Here is an 18872-nt window from a genome sequence, read left to right as displayed (position 1 = left end):
TTAATATTGAATTTATCTGCATTATATGAGCAGAAACCTTGAATAGAGTGCATGTAGATTATTTGGTTCTAAATTGGTATAGCAGCCGAATGATTATGGGACTGGACTTGTCACTCTGAGATTGAGAGTTCAAGTCCCATCATATCAAGCTGATAAACTCAATTTGATAGTTTTGGTAATTTGTGGAATGACATTGGAAAGAATTGCCAAGAAAAGCTACCTGCCCTCACTCTTTGGTTTGATTTGCATGTTACCCTAGTCCCACACTACCTGATTGACTGAATGTAAACAGAGTAACGGTAATAGATGATATATACTGCTTGCCGATGTAGTCCACTTCTCCGAAGCAATTGATCGTAATCTGCTTGTCATTGAGTGTCAGCATAATAGTGATATAAACCATATTTTAGATTTATATACACATAAAATACATAAGAAAATAATACAGTATTCAAACATCTGGAAGGTATCTGCACAAGTATGTTATCCATTCTGGATCTGTTATACTTTGCAATTCTTGCGCATTTGATTTCTTGTCAACAATTGACTGTAAAGTACAATTGAGTAACCAGATGTTCATGGAATTTAAATTTCTGTGCAACACATAATGCTAAAATGCAGACTTGTCCAACACACGGGATACATCATGGCCCCTGAGGCCTCTGAAGCAGGCCTGCCAAGCTTGTAGGACACTCAACTGACTTACATTTGAAAAATGCTGTAAAGCTGCTTGTCCAATTAGAGGCTTATTTCACCCTGCATTGGCTGCTGGTAGATTCAGTAGGGATCAATCTCAGCAATCAATCAGCAGCAAACACTGGGAGAAACCAGCAAGTGATTGGATGAGCAGAAAACAGTGAGAAAGTAAGTTTTCAAGAAAGGTTCTGGAGCGAGAGAATGAGCGGGTCTCTGAGCGAGGGGAGAACAGGTCTGGAGAGGGAGAGTGGGTCTCGGAGGGAGAAGGTGAGTGGGCTTCGGAGCAACGGGAGAGAGCGGGCCTCGGAAGAGAATGGGGCCCTCGACTTCCGGTTGCGGCTATGCCTAGGTAGGTCGCACGTTCGGCAGTTCCCGCCGGGAACGGACTTTTGGGCTCTTCAGAGGGGCCCCAACGGCAATTGTTCGACGGCTTCCAGTGTGGGAAGGTGACAGCAAGGTCCCCCCGACATTATATGGATTGGACCAGGAGTGGAGCGGTTAAAAAAGTGATCTTGGTGCAGCGAGATGTGCGAGGGAGGAAAAGCAAGATGGCGGTGGGTGGAGACCAAGCAGCATGGGCGCAGTGGTCACAGGAGCAGCAGGAGTTTCTTAAACGCTGCTTTGAGCTGAGGACAGAAATGCTGGCGCCAATGAAGGCGGCAATTGAGAAGCTTGTGGAGACCCAGAAGGCCCAAGGGGCGGTGATCCGGGAGGTGCGGCAAAAAGCTTCGGAGAACGAGGACGAGATCTTGGGCCTGGCGGTGAAGGTGGAGGCGCACGAGGCCCTGCACAAGAGGTGGGCGGAAAAATTCGAGGACCTGGAGAATAGGTCGAGGAGGAAGAATCTTCGGATTCTGGGTCTCCCTGAAGGACTGGAGGGGCCCAATGCCGGGGCATATATGAGCATGATGCTCAATTCGCTGATGGGCACGGGAGCTTTCCCGAGGCCCCTGGAGCTGGATGGGGCTCATCGGGTCCTGGCAGGAAGACCCAAAGCGGAGGTGGCTAAGAAGAGGACTGGTTTCAACCAGGCTAAGGCGGTGCTCCATCGGAAGGGGGTGAAGTTCGGGATGCTGCAGCCAGCGCGATTGTCACGTTCCAAGATCGGCACCACTATTTTGAAACGCCTGATGAGGCATGGAACTTTATCCAGACTGAAAAGTTGGACTCAAATTGAGGGTTTGTCGTGGGGGGATGTTTACTGTGTTTACCGCATTTGAGGAATGTTCTTTTTGTTTGAGTGTTGGGTGGGGATGGGTGAATGGATTTGATGTGGGGGCTGTGGGAGAGTGTGGGCGTCGGTGTTGGAGGGGCAGGGCCCCACGGTGGAAGAGGGGGGGTGGAGGCCCGTTGATGGGGATTTGGGGTAAGGCCGCAAAAAGGAGCTGCGCCAGAGTGGGCTGGGCCAGCTCAGGAAAGGGCGGGCTTTTTCCCGCGTTAGGGAAGAATGGGGGCGGGGCCGGGGTGGGGGGGGGGAGGGAGGGCGGTGCTGGAGAGGAGTGCACACTGACTGCCAAGGGGTGGGGGGATTCTCACACTGGGGGGTCGATGGAATGGCGGGAGAGGCCGGGGTCAGCAGGGGTCAGCTCACTTACGGGAGTGTCATGTGGGGAGCAAAATGGCTAGATGAGGATCTAGTGGAGGGGGGCGGGAACTGGGTTGCTGCTGCATTGGCCAAGAGGGAGCTGGAAGTAGGAGAGGTAGTCGGGGCGGGGCTCCGCCGCCTGGGGGACTGGAGGGTGTGGGAGGCGCGGGCAGGTGGCTGGCCTAGAAAAGGAGATGGCTAGTCAGCAGGGGGGGGGGGGGGGGGGGGCGGGGGGGGGGCAGTAGCCCCCCGATCCGGCTGATAACTTGGAATGTGAGGGGCCTGAACGGGCCGGTCAAGAGGGCCCGGGTGTTCGCGCACTTAAAGGGACTGAAGGCAGACGTGGTTATGCTCCAGGAGACACATCTGAAGGTGGCAGATCAGGTTAGGCTGAGAAAGGGATGGGTAGGGCAGGTCTTTCATTCAGGGCTGGATGCGAAGAACAGAGGGGTTGCAATACTGGTGGGGAAGCGGGTGTCGTTCGAGGCACTGAATATTGTAGTAGATAATGGAGGTCAATTAGTGATGGTGAGTGGTAGGTTGCAGGGGGTGCGGGTGGTGCTGGTGTACGTACATGCCCCGAATTGGGATGATGCCAGATTTATGAAACGCACGCTGGGTCGGATTCCGGATCTGGAGGTAGGAAGCTTGATAATGGGGAGGGACTTCAAAACGGTGCTGGACCCAGCACTGGATCGTTCTAGGTACAGGACGGGTAAGAGGCCGGCTGCGGCCAAGGTGCTCGGGGTTTATGGACCAGATGGGGGGAGTAGATCCATTGAGGTTTGCCAGGCTGCTAGCCAGAAAATTTTCCTTCCTTTCCCCCGTCCATAGAGCCTACTCCCGGATAGATTTATTCATTTTGAGTAGGGCGCTAATCCCGAAAGTGGAGGGAACGGAATATTTGGCCATAGCCATCTCGGACCACGCCCCGCATTGGGTGGAGCTGGAGTTGGGGGGAGGGGAGGGACCAGCGCCCGCTGTGGCGCCTCGATGTGGGACAGTTGGCGGATGAGGGGGTGTGCGGGCAGGTACAGGGGTGTATTGAAAGATATTTGGAGCCCAATGACAACAGGGAGGTGCAGGTGGGGGTAGTCTGGGGGGCGTTGAAGGCGGTGGTCAGGGGAGAGCTAATCCCCATTAGGGCCCACAGGGAGAAGAGAGAAGGGAGGGAGAGGGAGAGGTTGGTGGGGGAGATTTTACGGGTAGACAGGAAGTATGCAGAGGCCCCCGAGGAAGGGCTACTTAGGGAGCGACGGAACCTCCATACGGAATTCGACCTATTGACACGGGGAAAGCAGAGGCACAGTGGAGGAAAGCGCAGGGGGCGACGTATGAGTATGGGGAGCAGGCGAGTCGGATGCTGGCACATCAGCTTCGTAAGAGGGAGGCAGCGAGGGAGATTGGTGGAGTTAAGGATAGAGGGGGGAATATGGTGCGGAGTGCGGTGAAAATAAACGAGGTATTTAGGGACTTCTATGGGGATCTGTACAGGTCTGAGCCCCCAGCAGGGGAGGAGGGGATGCGACGATTCCTAGATCAGCTGAGGTGGAGGTGGAGGTGGAGGTGGTAGCTGGTTTGGGGGCGCCGATTGGGCTGGAGGAGCTGGTTAAAGGATTGGGGAGCATGCAGGCGGGGAAGGCCTCGGGGCCGGATGGGTTTCCAGTTGAATTCTTCAGGAAATACGTGGACCTGCTGGGCCCGTTGCTAGTGAGGACTTTTAATAAGGCCTCACTAATAAGGCGAGGGAGCCCTGACCTTTAATAAGGCGAGGTCCCCTGACCTTGCCCCCGACAATGTCCAGGGCACTGATTTGTTTGATCTTGAAGCGGGACAAGGATCCATTGCAATGTGGGTCGTATAGACCGATCTCGCTCCTCAACGTGGATGCTAAGTTTCTGGCGAAGGTGCTGGCTGCGAGAATTGAGGACTGTGTCCCGGGGGTGATTCATGAGGACCAGACGGGATTCGTGAAGGGTAGGCAGCTAAACACAAATGTGCGGAGGCTCCACAATGTGATTATGATGCCCTCGGTGGAGGGGGAAGCGGAGGTAGTGACAGCTATGGACGCGGAGAAGGCCTTTGATCGAGTGGAGTGGGAGTATCTTTGGGAAGTGTTGCAGAGGTTTGGGTTCGGGGAGGGGTTCATCAGTTGGCTCAGGCTGCTATATAGAGCCCCAGTGGCAAGTGTGGCTACGAACCAGCGGAGGTCGGAGTACTTTCCGTTGTACCGGGGGACGAGGCTGGGGTGCCTGTTATTCCCCTTGTTGTTTGCACTGGCAATTGAGCCGCTGGCCATGGCACTGAGGGAGTCCAGGAAATGGAGGGGAGTGATCGGGGGGGAGAGGATCACCGGGTGTCGCTGTATGCCGACGACCTGTTGTTGTATGTGGCGGATCTAGTGGAGGGGATGGCGGAGGTCATGTGGATCCTTGGGGAGTTTGGGGACTTTTCGGGGTATAAACTCAATGTAGGGAAGAGTGAGCTCTTTGTGGTGCATTCAGGGGACCAGGGAAGGGGGATAGACGAGCTACCGCTGAAGAGGGTGGAAAGGAGCTTTCGGTACCTAGGGATCCAAGTAGCTAGGAGTTGGGGGGCCCTGCACAAGCTCAATTTGACGCGGTTGGTGGAGCAGATGGAGGAGGATTTTAAAAGATGGGATATGCTGCCACTCTCACTAGTGGGTAGGGTGCAGTCGGTCAAAATGACGGTCCTCCCGAGGTTTCTCTTTGTGTTCCAGTGCCTTCCCATTATGATCCCCAAGGCCTTTTTCAAACGGGTAAGCAGGAGCATCATGGGATTTGTGTGGGCGAATAAGACCCCGAGGGTGAAGAGAGTGTTTCTGGAGCGTAGCAGGGACAGGGGGGGGGCTGGCACTGCTGACTTTGTGTGGCTATTATTGGGCAGCCAATGTGGCGTTGATCCGTAAGTGGGTAATGGAGGGAGAGGGCGCGGCGTGGAAGAGGTTAGAGATGGCGTCCTGCAGGGACACGAGCCTGAGGGCGCTGGTGACGGCACCGCTGCCACTCTCGCTGACAAGGTACACCACGAGTCCGGTGGTGGCGGCGACGCTGAAGATCTGGGGGCAGTGGAGGCGACACGGGGGCGAGGTGGGAGCCTCGGTTTGGTCCCCGATTCGGGAGAATCATCGGTTCGTCCTGGGAAAGATGGATGGGGGGTTTGGGAGCTGGCATCGGGCAGGTATTAGAAGAATGGGGGACCTGTTCATCGATGGGACGTTTGCGAGCCTCGGGGCGCTGGAGGAGACGTTTGGGCTACCCCCGGGAAACGCTTTCAGGTACATGCAAGTGAGGGCGTTTGTGAGGCGGCAGGTGAGGGAATTCCCGCTGTTTCCAGCACGTAGGATTCAGGACAGGGTGATTTTGGATGTATGGGTTGGAGAAGGCAAGGTTTCGGCGATTTACCAGGAGCTGAAGGAAGAGGAGGAGGCCTCGGTGGAGGAGTTAATGGGCAAGTGGGAGGAGGAGCTTGGGGAGGAGATAGATGAGGGTCTGTGGGCTGATGCCCTGAGTAGGGTTGATTCTTCCTCCTCTTGTGCCAGGCTCAGCCTAATACAGTTCAAAGTTACTCACAGAGCGCATATGACAGGGGCGAGGTTGAGTAGGTTCTTTGGGGTGGAGGACAGATGTGGGAGGTGCTCGGGGAGCCCGGCAAATCATGTCCATATGTTCTGTTCGTGCCCGGCGCTGGATGGGTTTTGGAGGGGTTTTGCAAGGACTATGTCCAAGGTGGTGAACGCCCAGGTCACGCCGAGCTGGAGATTGGCATTATTTGGGGTATCGGACGAGCCGGGAGTGCAGGAGGCGAAAGAGGCCGGTATTCTGGCCTTTGCGTCCCTGGTAGCCCGGCGGAGGATTTTGCTACTGTGGAAAGATGCGAAGCCCCCTAGTGTGGAAGCTTGGATCAATGACATGGCAGGGTTCATCAAGCTGGGGAAGATAAAGTTTGCCTTGCGAGGGTCTGTGCAAGGGTTCCTCAGGCGGTGGCAACCGTTCCTAGATTATCTCGCGGAGCGCTAGGAGGAGGTCAGCAGCAGCAGCCCAAGGGCGGGGTGGGGGGGGCGGGAGGGAGGGGGGGGGTTCTTTTGGTGTGGCGTTTTGGTGAGGGTGGGGGGGGTTTCCCTATTTGTGTTTTTAAATGTTAATTGGGGGGTTATTGTATATGGGGGAAATCCAGTGTATAATTTCTGATTGTTGTGTTCTTGTTTCTTTCTTTTTGTTGGGGGGAGGGTTTTGTTGAAGATTTGTTGAAAAATTTGAATACATTTAAAAAAAAAAAGAGAATGGGGCCTTCTGGCATGATCGAGAGTTGAAAGTGGTGAGTGTGTGTGAAAGAGGGACAGGATGTATGTGCAAGACAGAGACAGGGGGCGCATTTCTCCGGTCCCGCAACTAAGTGCCCATGCGTCGTGAACGCCATCGAGGTTCTCAACGGCGCGCAACGGCCCCGATCCCGACCGATTCAGGGCCCGAAAATGGGCTAGGATCGGAGCCGCAAGAAACTCGGGGGACATGTCGCCAAAGCAGCATCGTCAGTGCGCGCCGGGCATTTATGCTGCGCCACGTCATCTGCCGCCTAACTGGCATCACCCGCGCATGCGTGGGTTGGCCGGCGCCAACCCGTGCATGCGTGGTTGCCGTCCTCCCCAAGGCTGCCCCACAAGAAGATGTTGGATGGATCTTGCGGGGCGCAGAGGAAAGGAGGTCCTCCTTCAGAGAGGCCGGCCCGCCGATCGGTGGGCACCGATCGCGGGCCAGACCACTTTTGAGTGCAACCCCGGTGAAAGAACCCCCCTCGCCCCCCCACAGGCCCCCCCCCCCCCCCCCCCCAGCGTTCCTGCGCTGTTCCCGCCGGCAGCGACCAGCTGTTGGCCGTTCTCACCGCTTGGGTGCATCGCGGGAGGGCGTCGGACCGGCGTCGCGAGGAAAAATGGCGCGCCAGCCGATTCTCCAAACCGGCGAGGGAGCAGAGAATCACGCCCAGGGTGTGTGCGTGTGAGCAAGAACGGGGCAGGATGGGTGTGTGTGCGCGTGAGATTGTGTGCGCAAGTGGGGGAGTGTGTGTGATGAGAGGAAAAATGCAAGCGAGAGGGAAGTGTGCATGTCTTTGTGTGTGAAAGAGAGGGGTGTGTGTTTGTCTGTGCACATGACTGGGTCACTCCCAGTCTGGGATTTACCCTCACCACCACACACACTCACCCATCCTCAGTGGGTGAGTGACTGAGCACCTTGAGACTGGCAGTTGTGCTAGACACACACGCTCTAATTGTCATCTTTAGTTATTACTCATTCCTTTAAATTATTGGTTTAATATAATCTTTTATTGTCACAAGTATGAAGTTACTATGAAAAGCCCCGAGTCGCCACATTCCGGTGCCTAATCCGGTAAACTGGTACGGGAATTGTACCCGTGCTCCTGGCCTTGTTCTGCATTACAAATTTTATAGTCCTTTAAAATAACAAAGTATGATGGTATGACAGATTTGAGCATGAATTGGCACATTTCAGAGAAATGACCAAAATGTAGTCCAAAAGTTAGGTCTTAAGGAAGCTTTTGAAGGTGGGGATCAGTATAGCACGGCAAAATGATATAGGAAGGAGAGAAAGACTAAAGTTGCTGGGCAGGGATCTGGATCTGGAGGAGGTTCCGGCCTTTTGTATCAACACTGGTCCTAAACTCTGGAATTCCTTCTTTAAACTTCTCTGACTGTGTACCTCCTTTAAGACATGGTGTGGAGATGCCGGCGTTGGACTGGGGTGAGCACAGTAAGAAGTCTTACAACACCAGGTTAAAGTCCAACAGGTTTGTTTCAAACACTAGCTTTCGGAGCACTGCTCCTTCCTCAGGTGAATGCTCCTTCACCTGAGGAAGGATCAGTTCTCCGAAAGCTAGTGTTTGAAAAAAACCTGTTGGACTTTAACCTGGTGTTTTAAGACTTCTTACTGTCCTTTAAGACACTCCTTAAAACCATCTCTTTGACCAAGCTTTTGGTCATCTGCCCTAATAATCCCATATGTGTCTCAGTGTCATTTCTGTTCACTAATGTTCCTGTGAAGTGCTTTGACACTTGCGAGCAGTATACGGAACAAGGTAAATGAGCTTGTTGCGCACATTGAAATTGGCCGGTACAACGTTGTGGGCATCGCAGAGATGTGGCTGCAAGGGGATCAGGGCTGGGATCTAAATATACAATGATATGTGTCCTATCGAAAGGACAGGCAGATGGCAAAGGGGGCGGGGTTGCATTGTTAGTAAGGAATGAAGTTAAATCGATAGCAAGGAGCGATATAGGATCAGAAGGCATAGAATCTCTGTGGGTCGGGTTGAGGAATCGCAAAGGTAAAAAGACCCTGATTGAAGTTATGTACAGGCCCCCTAGCAGTAGTCCGGATGTGGGGCAGAAAATAAATCGGGAGATAAAAAAGGTATGCAAAAAAGGCAATACATGGACGACTTCAATATGCAGATGGACTGGGAAAATCAGGTTGGTATTGGATCCCAATAAAAGGAATTTGTGGAATATCTAAGAGCAGCTTGTGACAGAGCCTACTAGGGAACAGCCAATTCTGGATTTGGTGATGTGTAATGAGGCAGACTTGATTAGGGTACTCAAGATGAAGGATCCCTTCGGGAGCAGTGATCACAATATAATAGAATTTACCCTGCAGTTTGAGAGGGAGAAGCTGGAGTCAGATGTAACGGTATTACAATTAAATAAGGGTAACCACAAAGACATGAGGGAGGAGCTGGCCAGAGTTGATTGGAAATGAGCCTAGCAGGGAAGACAGTGGAACAGCAATGGCAGGAGTTTTTGGGGGTTATTCGGGAGGCACAGCAGAAATCAATCCCAAGGAGGACGAAACATGTTAAGGGCAGGACAAGGCATCCATGGTTGATGAGGGACGTCAAGGACAGCATAAAAGCAAAAGACAAAGCATACAAAGTGGCGAGGATTATTGGGAAGCTAGAGGATTGGGAATCATTTAAAAGCGAGTATAGGACAACTAAAAAAGCAATAAGGGGAGAGAAGATGAAATATGAGTGCAAGTTAGCTAGTAATGTAAAAGAAGATAGGAAGAGTTTCTTTCAATATATAAAAGGCAAGAGAGGCAAAAATAGACATTGGACCACTGGAAAACATGGCCGGAGAAGTAATAATAGGAAACAAAGAAATAGCAGACGAACTGAATAGTTACTTTGCATCAGTCTTCAGGGTGGAAGACACCAGTGGAATGCTAGAGTTCTAGGAGAATCGGGGCAGAGGTGAGTGCAGTGGCCATCACTAAGGAGAAGGTTCTGGTGAAACGGAAAGATCTGAAGGTGGATAAGTCACCTGGACCGGATGGACTACACCCCAGGGTTCTAAAAGAGATAGCTGAGGAAATAGTGGAGGCATTGGTGGGGATCTTTCAGGAATCACTGGAGGCAGGAAAGGTCCCAGAGGACTGGAAAGTGGCTAATGTAACACCACTGTTTAAGAAGGGAGGGAGGCAGAAGCCGGTAAGCTTGACTTCGGTCATTGGTAAGATTTTAGAGTCCGTTATTGCGGAGTACTTGGAAGTGCATGGTAAAATAGGACTGAATCAGCACGGCTTTGTCAAAGGGAGGTCATGTCTGACAAATTTGTTAGAGTTCTTTGAGGAGGTAACAAGGAAGACAAAGGAGAACCAGTGGACGTGATTTATTTAGATTTCCAGAAGGCCTTTGACAAGGTGCCTCAATGGAGACTGTTAAATAAGGTAAGAGCCCATGGTGTTCAGGGTCAGATCCTGGCTTGGATAGAGGATTGGCTGACTGGCAGAAGGCAGAGAGTGGGGATAAAGGGGTCTTTTTAAAGATGGCAGCCGGTGACTAATGGTGTGCCTCGGGGTCTGTGTTGGGACCACAACTTTTCACAATATACATTAATGATCTGGAAGAAGGTACTGAAGGCACTGTTGCTAAGTTTGCAGATGAAACAACGTTCTGTAGAGGGACAGGTAGTATTGAGGAAGCAAGGGGGCTGAGAAGGATTTGGACAAGCTAGGAGAATGGGCAGTGAAGTGGCAGATGAAATACAATGTGGAAAAGTGTGAGGTTATGCACTTTTGAAGGAGATATTTAGGCATAGACTTTTCTAAATGGGGAAATGCTTAGGAAATCAGAAGCACAAAGAGACTTGGGAGTCCTTGTTCACAATTCTCTTAAGGTTAACGTGCAGGTTCAGTCGGAAGTTAAAAAGGCAAATGCAATGTTCGCATTCATGTCAAGAGGGCTAGAATACAAGACCAGGTACTTCTGAGGCTGTATAAGGCTCTGGTCAGACCCCATTTGGGGTATTGTGAGCGGTTTTGGGCCCTGTATCTAAGGAAGGATGTGCTAGCCTTGGAAAGGGACCAGAGGTTCACAAGAATGATCCCTGGAATGAAGAATGTCGTAAGAGGAACGGTTGAGGACTCTGGATCTGTACTTGTTGGAGTTTAGAAGGATGAGGGGGGGGGGATCTTATTGAAACTTACAGGATACTGAGAGGCCTGGATAGAGTGGACGTGGAGAGGATGTTTCCACTTGTAGGAAAAACTAGAACCAGAGGACACCACCTCAGCTAAAGGGACGATCCTTTAAAACAGAGATGAGGAGGAATTTCTTCAGCCAGAGGGTGATGAATATGTGGAACTTGTTGTTGCAGAAGGTTGTGGAGGCCAAATCACTGAGTGTCTTTAAGACAGAGATAGATAGGTTCTTGATTAATAAGGGGATCAGGGGTTATGGGGAGAAGGCAGGAGAATGGGGATGAGAAAATATCAGCCATGATTGAATGGCGGAGCAGACTCGATGGACCGACTGGCCTATTTCTGCTCCTTGGTCTTGTGGTCTAACATTGAATGAGCAGAGGCAAAGAGGTAGGTAACCTACTTAGAGCCATTAATGATTGGATTGGATTTGTTTATTGTCACGTGTATCGAGGTACAGTGAAAAGTATTTTTCTGCGAGCAGCTCAACAGATCATTAAGTACATGGGAAGAAAAGGGAGTAAAAGAAAATACATAATAGGGCAACACAACATGTACAATGTAACTACATAAGCACTGGCATCAGATGAAGTATACAGGGTGTAGTGTTAATGAGGTCAGTCCATAAGAGGGTCATTTAGGAGTCTGGTAACAGCGGGGAAGAAGCTGTTTTTGAGTCTGTTCGTGCGTGTTCTCAGACTTCTGTAACTCCTGCCCGATGGAAGAAGTTGGAAGAGTGAGTAAGCCGGGTGGGAGGGATCTTTGATTATGCTGCCCTCTTTCCCCAGGCAGCGGGAGGTGTAGATGGAGTCAATGGATGGGAGGCAGGTTTGTGTGATGGACTGGGCGGTGTTCGCGACTCCCTGAAGTTTCTTGCGGTCCTGGGCCGAGCAGTTGCCATAACAGGCTGTGATGCAGCCAGATAGGATGCTTTCTATGGTGAATCTGTAAAGGTTGGTAAAGGTTAATGTGGACATGCCGAATTTCCTTAGTTTCCTGAGGAAGTATAGGCGCTGTTGTGCTTTCTTGGTGATAGCGTCGACGTGGGTGGACCAGGACAGATTTTTGGAGATGTGCACCCCTAGGAATTTGAAACTGCTAACCATCTCCACCTCGACCCCGTTGATGCAGACAGGGATGTGTACAGTACTTTGCTTCCTGAAGTCAGTGACCAGCTCTTTAGTTTTGCTGGAATTGAGGGCGAGATTGTTGTCGCACCACTCCACGAGGTTCTCTATCTCCCTCCTGTATTCTGACTCATCGTTATTCGAGATCCGGTCCACTATGGTCGTATCGTCAGCAAACTTGTAGATGGAGTTGGAATCAAATTTTGCCACGCAGTCGTGTGTGTACAGGGAGTAGAGAAGGGGGCTCAGCACGCAGCCTTGCAGGGCCCGGTGTTGAGGACTATTGTGGAGGTGTTGTTGTTCATTCTTGCTGATTGTGGTCTGTTGGTCAGAAAATCAAGGATCCAGTTGCAGAGTGGGGAGCCAAGTCCTAGGTTTTGGAGCTTTAATATGAGCTTGGCTGGGATTATGGTGTTGAAGGCAGAGGTGTAGTCAATAAATAGGAGTCTGATGTAGGAGTCCTTGTTGTCGAGATGCTCTATGGATGAGTGTAGGGCCAGGGCAATGGCATCTGCTGTGGACCGGTTGCGACGGTATGCGAACTGCAGTGGATGTGTTGTGTCAGAGATACTCAGTAATGATGTGTTGTGTCAGAGATACTCAATGTTATTTTTTTGTTAGTAGGATCTTTGTTAATTCAGAGAATATGTATGCATCACTGGAAAAAAGTTACATAAGGTGTGATACTGATTCTGTGTGATTCTAAATATAAAACTGAGCACATTCTTCATTTATCCCATTGATCTAACTTTTTGTAAATGTGGAAGTGCAGTTGGAATTATTAGACTGGGCTAGTCTGTATCACTGGCTGGGGCAGTGTTGCCACCATACATTTTGTTTCTAAAACACAATGGGAGTTTAAAACACTCAATCTTAACAAACAAAAGAATGCATTGATCTATGCTCCATCACTGTTAATTTTATTAAATGAAAGCTGTTAGACCTCTGTTTATTTGTCTTATATTTTCTCTTTCAGACTTTGGAGTTTCTTAACCTCATGTCTAAGTTCAGAGAAATGGGCTTTGAACAGGGCGATATTAAGGAAGTTCTTGTTCTTCATAACAATGACCAGGAGAAAGCTCTGGAAGATTTAATGACCCGTGCAGGAGCCAGCTGAAGGCAACCCTTGTTCTATCAGCGTGACTGAAAATGCAGAGAGGGAAAAATCATCCTGCCTACGATTCAATTTCCAGCTCTGTTTATACAAGCATGGCTGTATATTTCTTTCCTTTTGGACTTTTCTGTGTGGGGGGAGGGGGTTGTGTGGGGAGAGTAATCCATCATTCAAGAAACATCCCTTGCTTTATAGGGAAGTCTAAGATGAAGACAAGCTAAGTACAAAGTACAAGATCACTACTGTAGCAGTCTTAACATTTTGACTTGGTTGACTAAATCAGTGATCAAAGGAGGCTGTTCTAAAGTACCTGTTACTCATCTTTTTCAAACTTTAGGCCTGCAAGAGATCAATTGATTTCATTTATGTTTTACCTTTCTCCCTACTCCCCCATCCAATAATAGTACAAAAAGGTGCATCTTCCAATCTTGCACAGGAGTTTGGTTAGGTATGTGGAAAAGCTGGATAATATTCCAAGGTTAAAGCTGCTTTATGTCCTCTGTCAAAGGCTACATTTACTGGACTGTAGGCTATTGTAAAATTGTATTTGAATTAAGTAACCTATAGTGCAATAGGAATTATTAGACTGGGCTAGTCAATCATCTGTCACTGGCTGGGTTGTGTTACCATCTATGCATTTTGTTTAGAAAACACAATGGGAGGCAAAACGCTCAATCCTAACAGACAAACAAACCCAGCATTGATCTACGCTCCATCCCTGTATGGGTCTGTTTCACACAGGTTCCCTTATAGGAAATCTATTCATAGACTCTTGAAAGAATTGCAGCGTGAGGTGAAATTCTCATCTACTTAAGCACTTTCTTTAAATTGTCTTGTTGCCGCTGCACTTGTTTCATTTACACTATTGTGAATGTTACATTATGTCTTCCTCACTGCTGTAGTTCTGGAGTTTTTCTTTACTATTAATCTTCAATATTAACAGCAACAGATTATTTTTCTTTAATTTTAGAACAGATGTTGCATTGTTCTGTATTGTAATGTTTCATAAAACCTCAAACATCAGAAACATTTCTGAATCTTAAAGTTGCTTAAAAGTTTGATTCTGCAAAAACAGGTACTAATAAAACCTTAAAAATGTGTTTGCCTTTTTGATTAACACTTTAAACACACTTTTATGGGGGCTTTAATTTCAAATGGTGGAACAGTTTCAAAGTTAATGATACAATGAAAAACGTTTTTGGACAATTTTCTCAATGAATTGTGTGTGTAGGATTTGTGTTTCACAAATTGGTTGAGTTTTGTTATTGATACAGTCCACTTACAGGATATAATTTTTAACTTGGGTTTTTAAAATATATTTGTTGATCTCCTCTGGTATTGCACAAGATGAATCTAGTGTAGTCTTCAAGTGAAATGGAGTTAAAGCGGATAGCGATGGGGCGACATGTGGCGCAGTGGTTAGCACTGGGACTGCGGCACTGAGGACCTGGGTTCGAATCCCGGCCCTGGGTCATTGTCCGTGTGGAGTTTGAGCATTCTCCCCATGTCTGCGTGGGTTTCACCCCCGTAGCCAAAGATGTGCAGGTTAGGTGGATTGGCCACGCTAAATTGCCCCTTAATTGGAAAAAATTAATTGGGTACTCTAAATTTATTTTAATAAACTTTACAAAGAGGATAGTGATGATTGGAACAGTGTGTGTAAATGCAATTCAGCCCCAATTTTAAAGTCATATATTCCACCTTTTTATAGATTTCCACTAGAAACTCCTGTGTCTAGATTTATCATGGAAACTGTTGGTATAAACTGACCAATGCTGTAATTACATCCTTCTACCAGTGGTGCTGCTGCAGCTTTTAATTAGGAGTGTATCAAGTTTACATAAGTACCAGCAATTCCAATTATGAATTTGAATATAACATTTTAATGGAAAAAGTTGACAGATGAAATGTATAGAGGAATAACATTTAAATATCAAATGAAAGAGAAAATGCTGGAAAATCTCTGCAGGTCTGGCAGTATCTGTAGGGAGAGAAAAGAGCTAACGTTTCGAGTCCAATGACTCTTTGTCAAAACATTTAAATATATTTTATGCATCGTCCATTAATAATTATTAGTTCAAAGGGACAGAACGGTGGCGCAGTGACTAGCACTGCTGCCTCACGGCACCAAGGACCCGTGTTTGATCCCGGCCCCGGATCACTGACCGTGTGGAGTTTGCACATTCTCCCCGTGTCTGCATGGATCTTACCCTCACAACCCAAAAATGTGCAGGGTAGGTGGATTGGCCACACTAAATTGCCCCTTAATTGGAAAAAAAAGAATTGGGTACTTTAAAAACTTTAAAAAAATTATTACTTCAAGTTAAATAATTAAAGTGGGAACATAGATGCATTTTTGTGGTTTGGTTCCAGTGAAGCTGGAAATTGATGACTTGCTACAACTACAAGTTAGTATGTTTGAAATGTTTTTAAAGGAAAATCATTGTTGTCATTAGATCTGCTCCATAGTAGACTTTTTGACTCCACAACAGCCTTCTAAACACCTCCTTTATACAAACTCTTGTTTATTCAAAAATATGTAAACTAAATCCTACCGAACATTAGATCTTACTGAGCCATAACCTCTGCTCTTACTGCGTTCCACTTGGGCTCCATGCACCAAAGTCCAAATCCTTATATTCATCTACATAGCCTACACATGCAGTGTCTTCCAGCAGAGCCTGATAGTTTTCTGGCTCTGAGTTTCTGTGCGCTCTTCTTGCATTCCTCATTTGGTGGCAGAACTTTCAGACATCTAGTCCACATAATGGAACTTCTTTCTTAAACCTCCCCTTATTTTTAAACAGCTCTTTAAAATCTACCCATTTTTATTGTGCCTTCAGCTCTGTTGAACCGCCTTGGGAAATTTAATGCACCACCACTGTTGGTAAAATAAGATTTCACATCCATGTAATGTGAATTGTTTGAAGTAACAATTAAACATTACATTTATTTTTCCTATCAAAGCTAAACATATCAGTGTGTATTGCAGATCAACATGCATTAAAGTGGATGTTTCAATCAGTTATTGGAGGTCCAATTTAAAATAATTATCATGGAATACCTATAGTGTAGAAGGAACCCATTCAGCCCATTAAATCTGCATCGGCCCTCCGAAAGGGCACTCTACCTCGGCCCATTCCCCGCCACCTCAACCTACAGATCTTTGGACATTAAGGGGCAATTTAGCATGGCCAATCCATCTAACCTGCATATCTTTCGGCTGTGGGAAGAAATCGGAGCACCAGGAGGAAACTCACACAGATATGGAGAGAACATGCAAACTCCACACAGTCAAGTGACCTCCGTATTCTTCCCACCAAAAGGAACTACGTCATATTTATCAGTGTTTAACTGAAATACTATTGTCCTCCTGTAATTTGTTGCAGCCCTTCTCAGCATTGACTATCCCCCCAATTTGGTGTCATTGCAAATTTAGAAATTGTGATTTTGATTGCAAAGTCAAAATTGTTCATATACATTGTGAGCTGCAGTCGATCCTAGTGGAACAACGCTTCCCACCATCGGCTACTCTTAATAACTAACTTTATTGTCTTGAAGCCAGCCAGAAATCCGTTCTGCCACTTGTCCACTGTTGTTATTGTTGAATTAAGGCTTTAAGAAAACACACATCAATGCGATAGCAAATAAGTGAGAGAATTTTTATCCCATCAGCCTAGTCTGGATTTGTATCCAAGTACCAGAGCCGAAGGGCTGAGACAGTGCCTCCAAGTGAGTTAGAGATTTGGGGCAGTGGATTAATTGTGGTGCTTGTACCAATAGTCCTAGGTTTGTTGTGATGGTAACGTGAAGCTGAGGTGCGTCATATGGACTTTGGAGCAATAAAACTACCATATGTATCTATACAATATATCTCATTCAGTAACATTCAACCTTATACTTTGGAACTGACAAATAAGTTCTTGGGAGGTTTCCATGTTTTCATTAAGGTGAGGATGGTGTCAAGGAGGACCTTATAATTTATTTCTGGGCACAGCTTGAAGAAACTATTGATGTAGCAGTGCAAATCATGTCAGCAGAACCATTTCACTGAATGCGACAATTTAGGGCCACAGTAACAGGAATAAGCCATTTGGCTCAAGCCTGCTCCCTCATTCAATTAGACTTTGGTTGATCTGTATTTCAGTTCCATTTACTCCCCATTGTACCATGTTCCTCGATCGCATTGCTAACAAAAATCTATTGATCTTACCTTGAAATTCAAATTGTTTTGGCATCCACAGCCTTTTGAGAGAGAATGCCAGATTTCAGGTGGGGTTAAAGGGAAAATCCTTCTCCCCATCTCAGCTGCCAGTCTCCAGCTTGTCCCCCGACTTCCCCATTCCCTAGTTGTTCCCTTCTGTACCCCCTAACAGTTTTGAGGCTCCTGATTGCCTTCTGAGCAGCAGTCCTCTGCTTTTGCATGATGGAGCTCACTTTCCTCAGCAACCATAGTGGCAGAGGAACTGCCCTATCCCTGGGTTCGAGCATGTGAGTTTTCAATCGAAAGGGCAGAATGCCAATTTCTCTGCCGCTATCTTTGCTGGGTAGAGACCTTCATTACACTACTACTTGTTTCACTTGCTGCCACCTCACAGTTACCTACATATATGGTATTTTCAGTTGTAAACAGACAATGCATTGAAAGCTGCCAGAGTTTGTATTTTCAAATGTCTGTGGTTTCAAGGTGCAGCTTGTATCTAAAAACAATGCTTTTTTGGGAAGTCACGGAAGGTCCCCTTTTGTACAGGTTTACCTTTCTGAGATGCAGTACAGTACTCCAAATATAATCTTATCGAGGCTCCACACAACTGAAGCATAACTTCCCTTTGTATTCCAGTTCCTTGAGAGAAACTACAACATTCCAATAGCCTTCTTGATAGATTTGTGTACCAGGCTGCTAGCTTTAAATTATTTATGTTCTTAAGACTTCCAAATCTTTCTGTTCTTCAACAATACCTACTTCATAATTTAGAAAATACTCACAGAATAACAGAATTTGCAGTGCAGAACGAGGCCATTTGGCCCATCAAGTCTGCACTGGCCCTTGGAAAGAGCACCCTACCTAAGCCCGCACCTCCACCCTATCCCCACACCTCTACCAATCCCTGTAACCCCACCTTACCTTACCTTGTTTGGACACTCAGGGCAATTTTGCATAGCCAATCCACCTACCCCAGCACACCTTTGGACTGGGAGGAAACCGGAGCACCTGGAGGTAACCCACGCAGACACGGGGAGAACGTGCAGACTCTGCACAGAAAGTGACCCAAGCTGGGAATCGAACCTGGGACCCTGGCGCTGTGAAGCCATTGTGCTAACCACTATGCTACCATGCTGCCCACATTGCTTTAGACCGCATTCATCTTTGCAGTCTAAAGCAATGTACTCCAATTTTTTTTGGTAACGCATGGCTGGTTTGTTTAATTGCAGCCCTTTAATTTTTTTTGTATGGCCTCACACGCAAAACTTGTGAATAGTTTACATGGGAACTTCTGGGTTGTGTGGCTCTGCAGCTCAGAGGAACATTGAGAATCAACTGTGGCTCAGTTGGCAGCACTCTTGCCTTCTGATTTCAAGTCTTACTCCAGGGCACGAGTACAAGTTCTGCACAATTGGAGGTGTTGTCAATTGGATGAAACATTAAATTGAAGCCCCATCTGCCTGATCAATGGATGTAAAGATTCTATGGCAAGAGCAGGAGTTACTCCCGGTGTCCTGGCCGTTGTTTTCCCCTCAATACCTGTGTTTTTATAATATTAATTAATCACATTGCTGTTCATGAGAGTTCGCTGTGCATATCTTGGTTGCCACGTTTTCAACATTATATAACAATG

The 18872-nt window shown here is 47.7% G+C and overlaps 1 protein-coding gene across 2 annotated transcripts in view; it reads left to right on the top strand.

Annotated features, from left to right (window-relative positions):
- Positions 1 to 14133, top strand: part of ubap1 (ubiquitin associated protein 1) — a 95194-nt gene extending 81061 nt beyond the window's left edge. For both annotated transcript variants that reach the window (XM_072497222.1, XM_072497221.1), the window contains exon 7: positions 12898 to 14133. In XM_072497222.1, the coding sequence (XP_072353323.1) occupies positions 12898 to 13038 (141 nt within the window). In that variant the 3' untranslated portion in view covers positions 13039 to 14133. The remainder of the gene's footprint in view (positions 1 to 12897) is intronic.
- Positions 14134 to 18872: the final 4739 nt, after the last annotated feature.

The sequence above is a fragment of the Scyliorhinus torazame genome, chromosome 3 (assembly GCF_047496885.1).
Source record: "Scyliorhinus torazame isolate Kashiwa2021f chromosome 3, sScyTor2.1, whole genome shotgun sequence".
NCBI classification, from domain to species: domain Eukaryota; kingdom Metazoa; phylum Chordata; class Chondrichthyes; order Carcharhiniformes; family Scyliorhinidae; genus Scyliorhinus; species Scyliorhinus torazame.
This window is presented reverse-complemented; position numbering and strand designations above follow the sequence as displayed.